This window comes from Pelodiscus sinensis, chromosome 10, assembly GCF_049634645.1.
Source record: "Pelodiscus sinensis isolate JC-2024 chromosome 10, ASM4963464v1, whole genome shotgun sequence".
NCBI lineage: Eukaryota > Metazoa > Chordata > Testudines > Trionychidae > Pelodiscus > Pelodiscus sinensis.
Genome location: NC_134720.1, coordinates 35,644,412 through 35,664,717, shown reverse-complemented (window position 1 = coordinate 35,664,717; position 20,306 = coordinate 35,644,412). Strand labels below are relative to the sequence as shown.

Sequence of the window (20,306 nt, the reverse complement as noted above, 5' to 3'; positions counted from 1 at the left end):
GAAAAGTTTAACAAAACCAAACCACCACCAATGAAAACCTAAATATGTTTAGTCTTGAGAAAAGAAGATTGGGATGGAAGTGCAAGGGGCCTGATAACCATCTTCAAATAAGGGCTGTTACAAAAGAAGACTGTGATCAATCGTTGTCCCATGTCCACAGTCATTTTCCCTTATCCATGTAGGACAAGAAGTAATGGGCTTAATCTGTAGCAAGCGAGATGTAAGTTAAATAATGGAAAGAACTTTCTAACTATAAAAATCGTTAGGCACTGGACTAGACTTCCAAAGGAGTTTGTGTAGTCTCCATCTTTTGATGTTCTATAAGGCTAGCAAAGCACCAGGCAATGGCCCTGTCTCAGGTTTCTTCTAGCTTTCTATTTCTGTGATTCCATGGTGCAATAAAGCAACCCTGATATTTTTTTTTTCTTGAAGGTCTTGAAGCGAAGTTAACAAGGTTGCCTTCACCTTCCCTATTTGGAAATGATATTAATACTGTCCTCTTCACGGGAGAATATCAGACAGCAAATCGCTTCCGGTTCAAGGTTACATTGTTTCTTGTGCTGTTTAAGATTGGTATTTTACACTGCCTCATAACACTGGAGAAGGGAATGGATGAGGGATTGGTAGTGAGACCATTAAGAGTTTTCCCTGTCTCTCTAGTCTTAACTTGTTTTATCCTAAAGACTTCCTAAGTGCTTTACAGACTCAAATGGCGTGCTCTAGCAGTTTCATAGCACATTACAACAATGTGGGAGATGTACTGAAGAACAATACCATATCAACTTGGAAAATGAATAGTTAGGATGTAATTATCCAACATTATTGGACCACGGCACTGAGCTGAAACTCCTACATTTGTGCAATGTTAGAAATGAAAAACTGGGCAATGGGTAAAAAACAAATGTCTGAGTGATACAGTTATAAACTCCCTATTATCCCTAAAACAAAGTCCCAGTAATGTTGAGATTAAATGCAGTCTATAAAGTAAATATAAACATGTTAACAACTGCATCATCTTTGGATGAGAAACCTTCAAAGAAAAAATGGAGAACTGTAATAGGCCCTGTTGATTATTCAGTGCTTAGACCTTTTTACTGTGAGTCAATATTGAACCAATGCCCCAACAAGCCAATGAGTTTCTAGCGTTTCTAGAAGTGTCATCTTTTGAATGAGATTTGAAACAAAGATTTGAATCCAATTCTTGACTACTTGTAGTCATTAAAGTTCCAATGGCATCTTTCAAATACTCAAGCCATTTTCGTAGGCCTGGAGTTGCAGTAAAGAGGAGAGGGGAGACAGGAGCAGAAAGGAGCCAATGTTCTGGTTGGTAGTAGAAGTTAATATTTGGACTTCTGCTGATTTTAATGTAACTGTTTAATTTGTGCAGATAACTGATCCTAATAAACAAAGATTTGAAGTTCCTCATGAGCATGTAAAAGCTTTTAAAGGATCTGCAGCCACCAATTTAAAGTACAGTGTCCATGTCAATCAGAACCCTTTTGGTATCATCGTGGTGAGAACAAGCAATAGCAAAACACTGTAAGTAATTTTTGTGCTTTCCTATAGCTAATACTGCAATAAGATGTTCTCTGTGAAACCTTAAATCATGTTGTAAAATAATACCTGTAAGAGAGTGAATGAAAACTCCAGTAAAGCCATTTAGTCTATTTCCCTGCCACTGTACCATTGTTCTTTGCACTAGTACCTTGTCCAGTTGAACTGAGGATCAAATGTGCAGATAAGGAGCTGTGATGTCTTTGTTCAAAAATACCTGTGCAACTGCACATTGATGATATTTTTGTCCAAAATCACATTAAATTGCACATAATCTGTGTACCCAGTTCAGTGATTTAGAACATAAGAACAGCCATACTGGGGCAGACCAAAGCCCAGTATCTTGTTTTCCAAGAGTGGTCAATGCCAGATTCCCCAGAGGGAGTGAATGGAACAGGTAACCACAGGGGATCCCTCTCCTGTCATCTTTTCCAGACAAACAGAGGCTAAGTACGCCATTCTCACCCATACTGGCTAATAGCCATTGATGGACCTAACCTCCATGGATTTATCTAGTTCTTTTTTGAACCATGTTAAAGTCCTGTACTTCACAACATCCTACGTTTACATGGGCAAATGTAATATACTTTGCATAGTCATTTCAATGTACTTTTGCATAGTCATTGATAGAGAGGCAGCAGCATGGATGATGAGAGGGGCAGGCAGGAGCCAGTGCATGTGGGATACCAGCTTTCAAACCAGTTCCCCCGCACCTATCGACTGACATGAGACACTTGTCCCCCCCCCATGCTGCTGCTTCGCTATCAGCCAGATCTTCTTGCATGTCGGCTCCGTGGAACAGCCTGACCCCCTCCCTTGCTGCCTCCCACAGAGGCAGCGAGGGAGAGCAGACAGGAACCAGTGCTGCACCAGTTCCAGAGAGCCACCTCCTTCATATCAGAGGCAGCAGCACGCAGAAGGGGGGCAGGGGAGGTTGCTGTGGAGTAGCCACTGTCCATGGCAGGCCCAGGTTTGCTGCAGACAGAGGCTGCTCCGTGGGATGATGGCACTACTCCTGTCCATGGAGGCAGCAGCGCCTGTATCAAGAGTCAGCAGTGTGGTGCAGTCAGAGTCAGCAATGTGGGGCAGCAGGCAAGAGCCAGTCTGCATGGGGAGCTGGTTTTTAAATTGGCTCCCCTCACAGATTGGTTCCTGCCTACCACCCATGCTGTTGCCTCTGATAGAGAGAGAGCAGCATGGGGTGGCAAGGGACTCCCTGGGGCAGGGAGCGCATTGGCTGCTGATCCGGTCTCGGTGACTGTCGAATAATTGTGTAAATTCTCCTCAAATTTGATGAGGTTACACGGCTATTCAATTAATCGCTATCTAACATCCCTAGTACTTGCTTGGGCCCAAATCACAAAGTCATGTGGTTTCGTTCAAGTATGTGAGTTACCAGGGCTTACCAATCGGCGGCGAGCCCCGCTCGCCAGCCGTGCGGAACCGCATGCTGCGCATGTGCAGACCGCACTACGCATGCGCTGACAGCGATGTGCGGCCGCGCTGGGCTAAAATCTACTCGCCACAGGCGAGTAGATTACATTAATTGTCAAGCCCTGTGAGTTACCCATGTGTATATGCTAAAGTGGTTTACTGGAACATGACCTAGTCAGACCCAAAGAAGAGAAGAAAGTGTAGCAGGTCTTGAGATATTCTATAGAGAATTTCTTTTGCACACAAAGCCATGGGGGAGAGATTAAAAAAAATCCAGCCTTCATTATCTGTCATAATAAACCAAAAAAAGGGCAGAAACACAATTCCATTTCCTTTTCAGGTCACACTTAACAGTGTCTTTAGCTGGTATTCAGTTGATCTTTAATGATTTTGAGTTGGGGAAAGGCAAACTAGCTGGGGGATGGGATGGGGTCAGAAGTTACAGAATTCTAAGTGATTCTGCAACAGCTCGATATTTCAGAGGAAGCTGTGAGTACAGTAGTGGGAGTTGTGCAACTAGCAAAAGCAGGAAATACTCTCATCAATGTATTATTGATGAGAACATAGCTGCGACCTCAACAATTCCACAGTTGTATCATCAGGAAGAATGATTCACTTTATAAAATCTTTGTAGCATTTTCTGGTTCAACAATATTATGCCATTGTTCAGAGTAATATTTCGTTCAATATGTCAAAGGTGCAGGCTCTGAATCATGCAAATGCCACACACAAAACACCCAGTCGGGAAGCGAATTTTGTTTCTATACAGTTTATGGGTCAACCTTCTTTGTTTTTCATCCACATTAATTTATATCTCATTTATTATTTATTGTCCTGGGGTTCAGTAAAGGTGTGCTTGGTGCAGAACATAAGAGATGGGTATGGGAAGATGGCTGTAAACTATTCCTCTTTTGTGGTCCTGGCAGTGCTTTGTTCCCTGGTGTAAATTTCACAGTGTTAAAAGCCAGAAGGGACCATTAGATCATCTGATCCCCCTTTTTTGAAAGATCCTGTAAAACTCATTTTTTAAGGCATACAGGATCTTTCGAAAAAGAGTTTTTCTTTCAAAAGAACCACGTCTAGATGATTTTCACTTTTGAAATACCAGTTTTCGAAAGAACATGCAGCTGCCATTATGCAAATGAAGAACGGGAAATTCAAATCCCGGCTTCATTTGAAATTTCGGTCTGTCTAATTTACATTCCTCTTTTGAAAGAGGGATGTAATTTAGACATGCCCTGTGTGTACAAGACACACTGACCAAGCATCTCAGGCTACAGCTATACATAAACCTTCTGCCAATGACATCTTAAGTATTCATAGCTATATGCTACAGTTAAAAAAAAAAAAAAAAAAAGCTGTGTCCATATTGAAGCATGTAGATCCATGGGTTAATGAAGGGTTCTGGCAGGAGGGGAGAGGCAATGGGGAAAGATTAGCCTTTGCCCACTTGACTCTTTTCCTGTGTGGGGAAGGATTCCAGCAGAAAGGAGGCTGTAGGAGTGTTAGATGGAGAGGCACTGTTTGGATGAGCTGAGAGTTGTGTAGGGTATGCCCCCATGTCTTCACTCTACTAGATTAAGCAGTCCCTCATTGTCTACATTGCTACTTATATTCATGCTAGGTGGACTACCCATGTACGTACTCTATGTACTTCTGGAAGCATCAGGCAGCATAGAGGTATCTTAAGAAAGAGCCTTCACAGTATCACCTCCAGCTATGTAGCCTCAGGAGTTCAGGGCTGCTCTAACCTATGCCTGTTTATAATTGTTTCCAAAGAAATCTAGCCATCTCTCCTCTCCCCCAACAGCCTTGATGCTATGCCAGCCATATGTCCATAAGTGCTGGAACTAGGATTTCTGAAGGTGCTGCCTTCGGTCCCCAGGTTGAAGTGGTTCCTATTATATTTGGGGTTTACAGTTTGATTCAGTGGCTCTCGGTACCCCAAACTACAAAATTGTTGTGCCACCTGGGGATTCTCCCATACAGAGAACCTTCATCTGCCCAATTAAGAGAGCTTTGTGCCATCAGAGAGAGAGAGAGAGGCTACGGGCCAGCCCAGTGCTTAATAAAATCACATATGAACCCTGGTAACTGCATACAGTAAAACTCCAATAGTCCGGCATCCAATAGTCCGGCACTCCTGATAGTCCGGCATGAAAATGGCAAGAGCCTAGTGAGTGAGCTTTGGCAAAAATGAGTAACAGTGGCAGTAGCTGAACTGAGCAAAAAGAGTAAAAAAGGCTTAAAAAACCTAAAACATTACAGTATACTGTATACAGTATGTACAATAAAAAGGGTTAAGAACACTTTATATACAGTATATAATGTATACAGTATATATATAAAACCAGTTTATAGTACCTCCTGATAGTCTGGCATATCTGATAATCTGGCACTACCTAGGTCCCATAGGTTCCAGATTATCAGAAGTCTACTGTATTATGGAATGTGCTTGTTACAAATAGTTTGAAGCTCTGAATTACCAAATCATATTGCTGCTGGGCATCTGATATCTGGGAAAATATGGTGCCAGTTAACACTGACAAGGTTTAAAATGTTTAAAAGTTCTTAATGCTTATAAACATATTAAATACTTCGATCTCTGACATTTTTGAAAATAAATTTTTCTCCCTAACATTGAAATCCAGTAGTCATGGCTAATGTGCTTATTAAATCAACCAATTGATTGATTTAATTGGGATTGTTATCAACTCTTCAACTTTAATTCATGGCTCTTAATCTTAGTCTATTATTATTATTGTTTACCCAATTGAGGTTAAAATCCTCCAGAATGATCAATTCACCAGTATTAAATGCACAATAGATAGATTTAGTATTCAATGAATGGTTCATGACTTGTTTGAATAGGGGGATGCAGGTGACCATGAATCTAGTTGAAGGGAACCAGTTTGGAAAAAAAAATCACATGAATTAGACGTTGCTGAAAGACTGTCCACATTTACTTTCATTCTTTTTAAAAAATACATACCACTGCATTTACCATAAATACCCACAAAAAGCAGGGCATTCAGTTACATCCAACTCCTGTACATGATTATCTAAGCCTATAATCTAATAATTTCCATCACCCTTCATTATTATAAGAAGTCCCACCAATTAAAAATTGAAACTTCATAAGCCAATAATTACCTATGATTACTACAGCTCAAAACAAAATTCACAGATCATTGGGGTAGTTCATTAAAAGTAATATTTTTTCCATCAAATAATTATTATTTATAAAAATCTATTAATACCGATCCTTAATGAAATCATTAAAGCTATGTCAAATTGCACCAGCTAAGGATCTGGTCCATAACACCCTCTTTTACAGTTCAGTATTGTTATATTACTGTTATTATTATTTTTACTGATAATGAGTAAAAAATAAAAATAAAAATTGCAAAAAGCCCAAACTCTTTCCATTATACTGACTTATTGATGCATTATTTATTCTTAACTGCTAATCACAAACCTTAATATTCTAAGGGGCAGTCTATACACAAAAAGTACTGCTTCAAATATACCCATTACTCTTAAAGTAGAATCCCCCTAGTATATAAGCACTTATACTGGTATGACTTACTTGACTTATGCCACCTTTTATTCCTTATGGAACATAGGGCCTTCAACACTGCCTCTGCCTTAAGGCAGGTGTACACAACAAACACTGGAAGATAATAAATGTGTATTATGGAGCCATAGAATTTAGCTTTTCAATAACAATATTTCCATGTATTGGTAAGTAAATTGTGTTTTTTGTTTTGTTTTTTTACATTGTTTAATCAGGTTTGATACTAGCATAGGACCACTTCAGTATGCTGACCAGTTTTTACAGCTCTCAATCAAACTGCCCAGCAGCAACATTTATGGAATTGGAGAACACGTCCACACACAATACCGGCATGATGTTAACTGGAGAACTTGGCCCATATTTACCAGGGATGCTTTCCCCAATGGAGTAAGGAATTATTCATTTATTATGCTTTGGGCTTCATAAGTGGTTTCTGAAAATTAAGAGTGATTATGCATTAAACACATTTTAAAATGTTTTGGTTTTGCTCTCTGTGATGGAATGGATATTTCTTAAAAGCTAGTCATTAGCGAGGTCTAGCTGAACTTTTCTCTAAAGACCTGTCAGCCTCATAATGTGGTTGCCAAATGCTAGATGCTACTGATTTGGAGGGAAAAAAAGCCTCACGAAGAACAGTTAGAAATGCTTTGATTTATATATTTGCTTGAAATGTCGAGAATCAATTAATAAGTTGAGAAACACTAATATGAGTCTTCAGTTCTAGCTTTTAAGCTAAACAGTTAACCATATGTTCAAATGAGGTGCTTCATGCAAATAAGGAATACAAATTTATTCTCAGTTGAATGACAACAGACCTAACCACATAATAGTAAAGTTGCATTTAGTGTCTAAATCTTTGCAAAGTAAGTCATGGATGTTGATAGCTATTTGTTTCCAGTCCTTAACAGTGTGCGGGCGAGATTATGCTAATGAAGCGTGGGATATTTAAATCCCCGCTTCATTTACTATTTCAGTCACCTCCATTTGCATCCCTAATTCGAACTAGGGTGCAAGTGTAGATGTACCCTCAGAGTTTGCTGTCAATGTTTCCTTGCTGGGTATCTCTCACCTGGAGTTAGGTTCTCTAGTGCCTAAGCCACTCTCACAAAAACCAGCCTTAGTGCTTGCTTAACTCCTCACAAAATAATGAGTGTATGTATCTAGAGGGGTTACAAAGAAAGGGCAGTGGAGGGAACTAGTGGCCTCCCTATCACTTTTGTTTTAGTGATTATCATGTCAAACTAATCTGACAGCTTTCTTTAATAGGATAACGAGTCTTGTGGATAAGGGAGAAGTGATGGATGTGGTATACCTAGACTTTAGTAAGGCGTTTGATACGGTCTCGCATGATATTCTTATCAATAAACTAGGTAAAAACAACTTAGATGGGGCTACTATAAGGTGGGTGCATAACTGGCTGGATAACTGTACTCAGAGAGTAGTTACAGGCAGTCCCCGACTTACGCGGATCCGACTTCCGCACTTACGAACGGGGCTTTTCTCGCCCCGGAGCTCACGGGCGGCGGGTCGCCACCCGTGTCCTCCAGGGCGAGAAAAGCTTCTCCCAGTCTCTCTGGTCTGCTGGGGGGGGTCCAGCAAAGCCGCTGGACCCCCCCAGCAGACCAGGGACACCAGAGCAAAGCCGCCGCCTGGGCTTTGCTCCTGTCCCCCGGTCTGCTGGGGGGGGGGGTCAGCAAAGCTACTGGACCCCCCCAGCAGACCAGGGACAGCAGAGCAAAGCCGCCGCCCAGGCGGTGGCTTTGCTCCCGGGCAAACGAGCAAAGCTGCCCGTGCGGCGGCTTTGCTCTGGTGTCCCTGGTCTGCTGGGGGGGGGGGTCCAGCGGCTTTGCTGGACCCCCCCAGCAGACCAGCGGGACAGGAGCAAAGCCGCGGAGCACGCCCGCAATGGGACAGCCCGGGCGCACCTGGGCTGTCCCACTGCGGGCATGCTCCAAGGCTTTGCTCCCCGTCTCCCTGCAGACCAGGGAAACAGGGAGCAAAGCCGCGGAGCACGCCCGCAGGGGGACAGCTCAAGCGCGCCCGGGCTGTCCCGCTGCCGGCGTGCTCCGCGGCTTTGCTCCCCGTCTCCCAGCAGACCAGGGAGATGGGGAGCAAAGCCGCGGAGCACGCCAGCAGTGGGACAGCCGCGGCGCGCCTGGACTGTCCCGCTGCCCGCGTGCTCTGCGGCTTTGCTCCGTGTCTCCCAGGTCAGCAGACCAGGGAGACGGAGCAAAGCCATGGAGGACTTGGGCGGTCCCGCCACCCCCGTCTCCCTGGTCTGCTGGGGGGGGTACAGCTAGTGCCCCCCCAGCAGACCTGGCTTTTCTTGCCTACCCCTGGGGTAGAGCAGCTGGGGGCTGCTGGGTTGGTCCCGCAGCGCCGCTCGGGACCAACCCAGCAGCACCCCAGCTGCTCTGCCCCAGGCATCCTGATTCAGCCGCTGCTGGTCAGTTTCAGCAGCGGCTGAATCAGAACGCCTTGGGCAGAGCAGCTGGGGTGCTGCTGGGTTGCTCCAGTAGCGCCGAGGAGCCACGCTACTGGAGCAACCCAGCAGCACCCCAGCTGCTCTGCCCCAGGCGTCCCCAAGTCAGCCGCTGCTGAAACTGACCAGCACTGACTACAGGAAATCCGAGGCAGAGTTGCTCTGCCCCAGGCTTCCTGGAATCAGCCGCTGATAAGTTTCAGCAGCAGCTGACTTGGGGACGCCTGGGTTTCTTAAGTTGAATCTGTATGTAAGTCAGAACTGGCATCCAGATTCAACCGCGGTTGGAACTGATCAATTTCAGCAGCGGCTGACGCCAGTTCCGACTTACATACAGATTCAATTTAAGAACAAACCTACAGTCCCTATCTTGTATCTAACCCGGGGACTGCCTGTATTAATGGTTCACAATCCTTCTGGAAAGGTATAACAAGTGGGGTTCCGTGGGGTCTGTTTTGGGACCGGCTCTGTTCAATATCTTCATCAACAATTTAGATATTGGTATAGAAAGTACTCTTATTAAGTTTCAGATTATACCAAACTGGGAGGGGTTGCGGCTAATCTGGAGGATCGGGTCATAATTCAAAATGACCTGGACAAATTGGAGAAATGGTCTGAGATAAATAGGATGAAGTTTAATAAAGACAAATTCAAAGTGCTCCACTTAGGAAGGAACAATCAGTTTCACGCATATGGAATGGGAAGCAACGGTCTGGGAAGGAGTATGGCAGAAAGGCATCTAGGGGTTATAGTGGACCAAAAGTTAAATATGAGTCAGCAGTTGCAAAGAAAGCTAACATGATTCTGGGATGTATTAACAGGTGTGTTGTGAACAAGACACGAGAAGTCATTCTTCCGTTCTACTCTGTGCTGGTTAGGCCTCAACTGGAGTATTGTGTCCAGTTCTGGGCACCGCATTTCAAGAAAGATGTGGAAAAAATTGGAGAGGGTCCAGAGAAGAGCAACGAGAATGATTAAAGGTCTAGCGAACATGACCTATGAGGAAAGGCTGAAGGAATTAGGTTTGTTTAGTTTAGAAAAGAGAAGATTGAGGGGGGACATGATAGCAGTTTTCAGATATCTAAAAGGGTGTCATAAGGAGAAGGGAGAAAACTTATTCATCTTGGCCTCTGAGGATAGAACAAGAAGCAATTGGCTTAAATTGCAGCAAGGGAGGTTTAGGTTGGACATTAGGAAAAAGTTCCTAACTGTCAGGGTGGTCAAACACTGGAATAAATTGCCCAGGGAGGTTGTGGAATCTCCATCTCTGGAGATACTTAAGAGTAGGTTAGATAAATGTCTATCAGGAATGGTCTAGACAGTGTTTGGTCCTGCCATGAGGGCAGGGGACTGGACTCGATGACCTCTTGAGGTCCCTTCCAGTCCTAGTATTCTATGATTCTATGATTAGGGTATTTATCAAGATATGGGAGATCCCAGTTCATAGGCACTGGCTTCTAATTTTCCCTGGGAGTGCTCAGCCCCTACTCAGTCCCTGGCTCTGCTCCTAATTCATCCCTTCCCTTAAGGGCCCATCCCTACCTCTTTCTGTCCTGTCCCCATTCCTCCCCCGGTCACTCCCCATACCTCCTGGAGGCCACGAAACCGCTGATCCAGAACCGCTGTTCTGGAGATACTGGGAGGGAAGAGTTGAGATGGAGGAGTTGGCTGGTGGAGACCACCCGTGGTCAGGAGTGGGGGGAAAGGAGAGGAGCTGGTTGCCGGTTGGTGCTGAATCCCCTGCTAAATATCAGTTCAGTTCTCCACTTTGCCAAGAGATTTGAATAGAGATTCCCACCTTTCAGGTGAGTGTCCCTGGACTGTAAAGTCACGCTCACTGCTTCTGTGGGCCAATAAACATTTAAATAGCTACACAATACAAAGTGGAGCAACAAAAGATTGAGAGAGGCTCACCTCAGAATATCCCATTGTCCAGAAGTTACAGGTAGGAAACTTCTGACAGAGTGAGAGGATTGAAACCGGGTCTCCCACATTCCAGCCCAGTGCTCTACCTGCTGAGCTTGAGCTTATTATACGGCAACCTCTTTCTTTTCCCCTTCCTCAGCTGTTTTGTGTATGATTAGATTTTCTGTGAGCACAATTTCTAGATCAGGCAAGATTGTCAGGGCAATACCTATCTCCACCTTGTTTGTGGATCATAATAGATTTTAGACATGAGAGAGGCATCTGGAAGCCCACCTGAGGCAGTAGTATATCTCCCAGAGGCAGAAACTTAAGTACCTACGGGACTTCTACAGTGGAAATGTAAGGGTCTGGTGACTTTAGGCACTTACAGGGTTAGATGGCAGATAAGCAGGGGTTTTGTATGCCAGAATGGTGCCTAATTGTGGGCCTTAGACATGTAAGTCATTTTGTGGATCTGGATCTAAGGGTCAGATTTTAAAAGGTGTTGAGCTCCTAAAGATGCATATAGGTCTCTAAAAGTACTTTCAGAAGCACCAGTGGAAGTTAAGGGGCCTAGGTACTTTTCAAAATATCATTATGCACCTAACTACCATTAAAAGATTTGGTCCTAACTCTCTGTCTAGTTAGAGGCAAGGGAAGGCCAGCCAGTGTTAACTGTAGCAAACCAGGCCATAGCGAGATCTTAAGGCTAGGGATGTAATAGTGCAGTTGATTAACTGATAAGCAAAAGCTTACAGGTGAATGCTAATAGACTAAAATGCATCCCCCCCGCCACCGGCCAGTTAATTTTTAGCAGGCTGGCTAGCAGCCCGGCACAGTCTCAGCTTGTGCCTGGTCTGGGACTTACCCTTGCTGTGGCTCTGCATTTAAAGTGTATTCGGAGCCAGGCAGGCAGGCAGTCCAGCTCCATTCTGGCTCGTGCCAGGTCCAGAGGTCAGACCCCCCCCAGACAGGGACTACTGTCATCCCGCGCTGATGCTTCTGTATCAGAGGCAACAGGACAGGACAAGAGGCAGCCAGTCTGAAAGGGGAGTTGGTTTTTAAACTGGCTTCCCTCATGGCACAACATGCTGCTGCTTTGGATACAAAGGCAGCAGTGTGGTGTGGCAAAGAGCTCCTCGGGATTAAGGCCGGGGCTCATTACTTGCCAGCTCCACCCCCGGGGACTTTAGAATAGTCGCGTAACCAATAAGAATTCATGAGATTAGCCGACTGTTCAATTAACTGATATTTAACATCCCTACTTAAGGCCTGTCTATGGCCCTTCTCCCACTGTACAGTAGAGCACTGTTTCTCAACGGTTTTTTTTTATAAAGTACCCTTTTAAAAAAAATTATAAGTACCGCCAGGGACACACATTTTTTTAAACAACTTAATCATAGCCGGGTGGGTGATGAAATTTTGGGGTGTAAAAAATACAAAAATAATGAAGCGCTGTAAAACTTAAAATGAAAATTCAGTTTTCTCCAAATTTCAGTAGTGTTATGTACCCCCCCCCCCATACTTCTGTCAGGTACCCATAAGGGTACTCGTACCACTTGTTGAGAAACACTGCTGTAGAGAGTGTAGGCGACACTGGCCGAACAAATGTAGCAATTACTTTTTCTAAGTATTATGAAGAACCAACTCTGAGGCATGCCTATTCCTTTAATGTGCTGGTTTAATTTACCAAGGGGTTGGGTAGTGGCTTGTATTGTCCTTTATAGGAAGGAAGAAAAGGGGATTTATAACAAGTCTATTGGTAATGCTATATGGAACAGGTCTTCCTTCCCCACCACGCTGCCTTGCTGCTGCCTTACTTTTCCCCTTATGTGTTTCCTTTGGAAGTTCTTGGTTCTTGTGGGAATTAGGGAGGATGAGCTGATTTCATACATACAAGGTCCAATTACCCGAGATGGGCAAACCAGCTCAGCAAAACCACAAGTTTTGGATTTTGTTTTGCAAAGCCAAAATGAAGGGCAAGGCATGTCTCTGCCTCTTTACACATTTAAGTGGCAGTCAGATAAATGATTCTGGTTTGGGTCCATCTCTACTAATTCCACAGCCTGTGATTTGCATTCTCGTTGATTACTGGTGGATGGAGCTGTAGAACCAGAACTTTCCTTGTGTAAATTAGCAAAGCTCCATTGAAATCAATAGTGATACTGATTTGCCTTTCTTGAGGATCTTATCTACAATGTCATTTGTGCTGAGCATTGTTTTGCAGGAAAGAAGGACTATGACAAAGTGTATTATCGGTTCAGGAGCTCTTTTTATTGCTGATGGTAGAAGAAACAAATATTGATAGTAATGCAATTAAAATTCTTTAAATTAAAAACAAAGGGCTTATTTACGTAGAATACATATATATTGTCTGGTGGATGTGCACATATAGCTCACAAAATATTATGATGCATGTAGACTCATCAAAAGGTCTGTCTACCTATTTTATCTGCATGTTTTAAGCAACTGTCTGAATACTGATTTTCCATTTATTGGTGAATAGAAAACATCCCTGTAAAGGAGAAAAATTCAAGAAAATAGGAAATAAAAATATAGGAAAATATCAGGGTGCTTTTTTTTAAAGCAGGTATGATCAGCAATTTAAATTTGTATCTTTCCAGGATTTTTTCAAGATGTATCAGCGTGTGTATCTATTGGGTTTTAATTTACTTCCTTTCCTTCTCTTTTCTTTTAAGGGCACACATAACTTATATGGAGCTCACACATTCTTCTTATGCTTGGAAGATAACAGTGGAGCCTCTTTTGGTGTGTTCTTGATGAACAGTAATGCCATGGGTAAGAAAGACTTCTATGTAACTATTTGCAACTGCTACAGCTTAACATTTTAAAATATTATCTGCTGCATTGCTACACAGTGAACAAAAAGTGAGCTGATGTAAAGGTCAGAATCAGGCATGTGTTTTTAGCACAACTGTACATACAGAACTTGAGAGAAAAGTATATTTAAAAATATTAAGCAGGAGTGTTCTCTCTCTGTTCCTCTTCATCCCTTGTTTCTCTCTTTCTCTCAAAATAAAGATAGCAATGTTAAATATATTTAAGATGAACAATGGCTACTCTAGAACTAGCTTTAGGATCACATATAAGGTTCCACAATATGGTTTTCCCTGGCTGGAGCCTTTTTGAAGATTATAATATTCTGTGTAGGCAGACCTATCGTTTTTAGAGATGTGATTTTATAATTTTAAGCAACAGACTAATGGAATAGTTTTAAAGCAATATTTAAAATAAGGTCCCATAGCTTAACACATGAAATTCAGAAACTGGCAGTATATACTGGGGGTTGGCAAATGCCAGTTAAATGGTGTAATTATCATTTGAGTGGCTCTTCAACAGGTTCAGTGTTCTGCTAATAGGTCTGGCAGCCTTTTTTACTTTTAAATTAACTAGATCCACTTGGGAGAAAGCAGAGCCACAGACCCTTGATAGGAAGAGGCAGATTGGTGGACATTGACCCAGTCGTGCCCCATATTTTCAGGTGCCCTACTCAATTGTGTATTCTGCATATGGGTAAGGACATCCCTGTATATAGGTGGGTCAGGGCTGTTCCTCATTCTGGCAGTCCAAGTTCAAAAGGTGGGGGTCCACAAAGACTTTAAATATACCTTGCCGCTACAGACATTGGTTACAAAAACTTCCCCCAGAATCACAAATGCACAGATTTGTAGGGAGGAGTAGCTGCCACAATCAAATGATTTTCCCCCCTAAAACTAGGGGCAAACACTTGAATTTTCCCCCAGGGGCATCCCAAGCTCTTCTGCCAAAAGAGAGCTTAAAAAAAGAAAAGAGGAAAAACAAGCAGCAGTCTCTGGTAGCTGACCTCTCAGTCTGAGGCATGCAAATACACATAGACAGATATATCTCCTGTACCTTCCAGGACACAATAGTCAAATCATCACCTTAAAAATGTGATTTTTATTACAAAACAAAAGATACACTTGATAAAGCATACTTGGTTGCTAGATGTTACAGAGCAACTAAGGAAAACAAATTAAAACACAGAAAATCTCTGGGAACAATGCTGAGATGGCAAATGGGAAGGGGAGGCATAGATTCACACAGTGCAGTTCAAACCAAAACACAAAATAAAGAAAATACCCTGACCCTGATCATGTCTAGATTCACTTTTTCCCTTTACGTACTCCCAGTCTTTTCTTGGTTCAGTCTACTTCCATGCCCTGAATTCCTTGGAGGCATGGTAATCCTGCCTGGGTTTAAATTATTCTCTCTGTCAACTCCTGGTTTAACTCTCCCAAAGAAAGCAGGAAAAGAATCTATATGCAGGTCAAATTTCAGGCCACTGTCTTGATTCGTTCTCCTGGCCCCACCTTGACAACACCTTTGCTAGCTATCTGAGTTTAACCCCTTAGCCAAGGATGCTGGTCATCTCTCCTTCTATCCATCATAATGTGTCTGACCACATGCGGTGTGGTCAGTTGATAATGGACATAATGAAAGGATCAAAGTGTTGCTTTTCATTAGAGCAACATACAGAAAATGTCTGGACTTACCATTATTTTGAGCATGTGAAGAAGCATAGAAAATCTCATGAGAAAAAGTCTTCTCTCATAGTCAGGTCAAGTAAAACAAAACCTCCATTTTATTTCAAGTCATGATTTAGGATGTGCTTGGGTTTTTTTCTGAGCTCACTTACTTATATTGAATGTGTACATTGCATGGATACATTGACTGTTGAATTAATGTTTTACACTTTTTCTCTATAATTCCTTTTGTGATAGAATTTGCTCTCCAGCCTACCCCAGCAGTAACTTACAGAACAACTGGTGGAATTCTAGATTTTTATATCTTCTTAGGAGACACTCCAGAGCAAGTTGTTCAAGAGTATGTAAAGGTATGTTGATATCAGATGAGGCAGGCTATAAATAGTGTAGGTGCTGATATATTGTGATCACATGTAATCACATCATCTGTATCAGTCATTTCACATTTGTTGTGGTTCTATATTGCAATGAAATATTTCAATGCATGCTTCAAGATAGCACACACCAGCCTGGAAAGAGAGTGCTGCCCTTTGTTCCCTGGCCTTTTTCTCCTAGTGCAGAGATTCCATTAGCAATGACAAACCGACAGTGCTACTTGAAAGCTTTCATAATGCTAATGTATTTTTTGGTCAAACAATGTTAGCAATTTTTTTATGTGGTTTCCCTTTACTCAGGTCAACATCATTTTCAAAGAATATTCTCAAATAAGATAAAATGCCTTTTGAAATTTTATAATAGTTGTATCTGTATCTCTCCCAGGATATTAGAGATATAAGGAGGGTGAGGTGAGGTAATCTCACCTTGTCTCTTTTAAAAACTTACGGAGGCAGTGTAGCCAAGTGGACAGAGCTCTGGACCTGGGAGTTGAATGCTGGATGACGTTGGACAAATCACTGGAGCATAGAATCATTCTCCCTGTTTCTGTGGCCTAATTGATATTTGATTCAAGGCAGAACAGCTTCAGTGGGAGAGATGGAGGGAGACCCATATCACACTATCCCATAGTCCAGTGGTTTCATCGTTCACCTGAGAGATGCATTAACACAGATCCGCAATCAAATTTCTTATCAGGCAGAGGGGAGAACTTGAACTGATGATTTCCCGTATTCCCAGGTTGTGTCTACACTGGGCCACTTATTCCGGAAAATCAGCCGCTTTTCCGGAATAAGCTGCAAGCTGTCTACACTGGCCCTTGAATTTCTGGAAAAGCAACAACGCTCTACTGTACAAAATCAGCCGCTATTCCGGAAAAGCTACGCTGCTCCCGCTCGGGCATAAGTCCTTATTCTGGAACACTGTTCCGGAAAAGGGCCAGTGTAGACAGCCCAGTAGTCTTTTCCAGAAAAAAGCTCTGATCGCGAAAATGACGATCGGGGCTCTTTTCCAGAAAAGCGCGTCTACATTGGCCACAGATGCCTTTCCGGAAAAGCATCTGTGGCCAATGTAGACGCTCTTTTCCAGAAATACTTATAACAAAAACTATTCTGTTTTAAGCATTTCCGGAAATTCATGCCAGTGTAGACACAGCCTATTAGTATAGCTCAAATTACATAGCTTATTTCGAGTTTTGCCCTGTTGTGTAGATGTGCCCTGTGATAAGCAGGAGTTATTATTTTGAAATAAGCCCATTATTTCAAAAGAATTTTGAAATAATGGGCTTGCTATGGTGCTTGCCTTGTTATTTCAAAGTAACTCCTCAGTGTAGACATGCCTTGTGTTACTTACATGGGCTGTTGGCCATCTTGTCAGTTTCACAACTCCTGGGCAGCTGGACCCTGCTGGGAACATTTCAGTGCTGAGTCTAAGTCTGTCTATGGATCTTGGCACAAGTTCTATTAATATTACTTTCACACAGTAACACAGTTCTAAAATTCTGATTTCTCATATGCTCCAATTTTTTTAAATACACTCGCTACCCATTTGATAGTGAAAATTCTTCCTCTATAGTTTGTCTTTATGACTTATGATCTAATATCCCTGTCGAATAATTAATTGGTTGCTTCTCAAATCATAGTTTTTATGGTTATAATTTGTACTGATAGTGCCCAAAGGCATAATTCAGGAACAAAGCTCCCACATACTAGGTGCTGTATGAGCACATAATAAAAGACAATCTTTACCTGAAGAATTTACAGTCTAGTGTAAGACAGGAAAGAACAAGTGAATGCAAAATAGAATAAGGACTAGTGGGGAGGTAAGATGAGCCACAGGATTATGTGGTCCCATAGTACTAGAAATGCGCACATCGTCACTGATTCAAATAATTTACTTTTGGAGTTCTAAAAATTAAATATGCGAAAACTTTACAGTGTAACTTTGTAATATCTGTTATGATTTCAAGTGTTAGACCTGAATGTTTATCAGAGTAATTTATAAGTAATTTCAGAAAAATAAAGAAATAGGTAATCTTGCATTGACAAATGACATATACAACTAACTTCATTTTCATTTCTTAACTTTCAGCTAATAGGAATGCCTGCAATGCCTTCATACTGGAGTCTTGGATTCCAACTTAGTCGCTGGAATTATGGCACTCTCGATGAGTTAAAAGCTGTGGTACAAAGAAACAGAGAAATTGGGATACCTTATGTAAGCAAAAGATTTTTGGGGGATGCAAAAGGGTGCTGAAACCGGACAGGAATAAATAATAGTAGGATCTATTTTTATAATCGTAGAGTAGCCTATTATAAGTCAGTTCTTGTTAGCATAGAAACTGTTGTTAATAAACCTTATAGAGACTTCAAAATCTTTTAAGACTTTTAATGTTAAATTGATAGTCAGAATGGGGGAGGTTAGAGTTGTTATTTGTATTACAGTAGCTCAAAGGGTATGTCTACACAACTCAGGCTTGTGTTCAAAATAGCTGTGTAGACATTTTGGCTCTGGCTTTAAAGTTGGGGATGGGGGTGGACTTCAGAGCCTGAGCCACAAGTTCAAAGCATTGTCTGCATAATTATTTTCAGGCCTGTATGCAGGAATTTCTGTGGGGAGGGTACTTTTTTTGTAAATGTGGACCGCAAGGGTGCACACGCCCATGCTCCACCAAGTAAGTGTGCTCCTGCTGGCCAGGGAGAGGCAGGAGGGGCGCTCTGCCTGAGCCTCACCCTGGCTTCAGCTGGCCAGGAGAAGGCTGGGACTGATTACCCCCTCACCCAGGCATGAGGCCCAGCCTGTCCTCTGCCTTACTCCTTTGGGAAAGAGGAGTCACCCCCAGCCTTACCCCAGATGGCTGGAGCATGGGGGAGGAAGGCTAAGGCAGTGTGCCGTTCCTGCCTTCCCCTTCGCACCCATTCCATGTATGGGCTTACATTAAACAGTAGAAAGGCTGTTGAAGTCATTACATCTTATTAAGAATAAATTACATGGCAAACCAGAAAAACTTAATTAAAAAAAGTTATCACGACAGCATAAATGAATAAGTTTGTTATCAGAATGGGAAGTTTGTGCCCAAGAATTTTCTTTTTAGCATTATTTTTAAAGATATGTGTGAATTTTATGAACTGTAAGACTAAAATCACTGGTTTGAGCCAACTTAATACTGGCAGGAACAATATAGGTGTAAATACCACACAGAAATGGTGCTACACTGCAGCCTTAGTATGACATAAACATACAAATGTTATTCTACTAGTCTTGGGCCTCCCTTGACTGGAGGCTGTCACTTGTGGTCATTTGTGTGGCTCTTTTGTGGTAAGACAAAAGAGGGGAATAAAATCAAACACTTTTTCACAATGTGTTCTGCAAGATAAGATTTGAATCTTGCTCTCCAGAAAAGAGAGGTTAATTCACTTATGTTCCACTTTCCAAAGTCCTTAAGTACTTAACTTAAGGAACTAAGACTGTAAGTGGAGAACCCAAGAATGGAGGTACTCAAAATTAGTGGATGCTAATGAAAATCTGAGTGTCATACACTATCATGCTTCCTTCCAGATATCTTTAATGTACCACCTGTACTGATTTGTATTTTCTTTATGACTTTTCAAGATGATGCATCACACTTTTTTCTTAAGTTTAACCAATCATGCCTGCTTGATGGTTGAGGTGTAGTAATAATCACCTAGTGAAAAAAAATAGATTTGTCATAGACAATAGAATAATTATTTTATAGCGTTAACCGTGTTTTAACTTTTGGATGTTTATCAAAATTAGTGTTGAGTGGTACACACACACACACACAGAGGACTAGGTTGTGCCATTGAGGCACGCACACACACAGACACACACACACATGACTAGATTGTGCCACACAGAGGACTAGATTGTGCCATTGAGACCCAGCCTTATTTTGGCTGCAGAGCTGCTCTGCTTCATATGAAGCACTAGGAAATCGGCCTGAGTTCCCTAATGAGTACAAGTCTGTCAGGCACAGGTCACTCCCTCGCTGCAGAGCTCCCCATCTCCACCTCACTTCTGAGGGAGGAGGAGATGTGCCGAGCTTCTGCCTTTGCTTGAGCCTCCCATTCGCTGTACTCTGGCCAGCATGGGAAAGGCAGAAATCGTGCATTGCTTGAGCCTCCCTCCCCTGCTGGGTACAGAGTACAGGCTCAAGCAAAGGCAGAAGTCTGCGGCTTCTCTTCCTCCCTCAGGCAGACCATAGGGGAGTGCATTTGCACCCTTTGCACCTCCCCCCCCCTCCCGCAAATGGCCTGATTTTAGTGCCATCCATGAGCCTTCTGTGTAGACCTGTCTAGTGAAGCTCAGATGCTGAATAAAAATCCTAGTTGTAATCAGTACACTTTAGTGTTCTTCAAAAAAGCTGTTTTAATATGAAATAGACAAAGGAAGCACTGTTATCCCCATTTTTCAAATAGGAAAGTGAGAGATATGC

The 20,306-nt window shown here is 42.5% G+C and overlaps 1 protein-coding gene across 4 annotated transcripts in view; it reads left to right on the top strand.

Annotated features, from left to right (window-relative positions):
- SI (sucrase-isomaltase) overlaps positions 1–20,306 on the top strand; it is a 172,594-nt gene that overhangs the window by 17,527 nt on the left and 134,761 nt on the right. For all 4 annotated transcript variants that reach the window (XM_075937869.1, XM_075937870.1, XM_014573793.3 and 1 more), the window contains 6 exons: positions 433–542; positions 1,388–1,539; positions 6,781–6,952; positions 13,652–13,751; positions 15,716–15,828; positions 17,942–18,067. In XM_075937869.1, the coding sequence (XP_075793984.1) occupies positions 433–542; positions 1,388–1,539; positions 6,781–6,952; positions 13,652–13,751; positions 15,716–15,828; positions 17,942–18,067 (773 nt within the window). The remainder of the gene's footprint in view (positions 1–432; positions 543–1,387; positions 1,540–6,780; positions 6,953–13,651; positions 13,752–15,715; positions 15,829–17,941; positions 18,068–20,306) is intronic.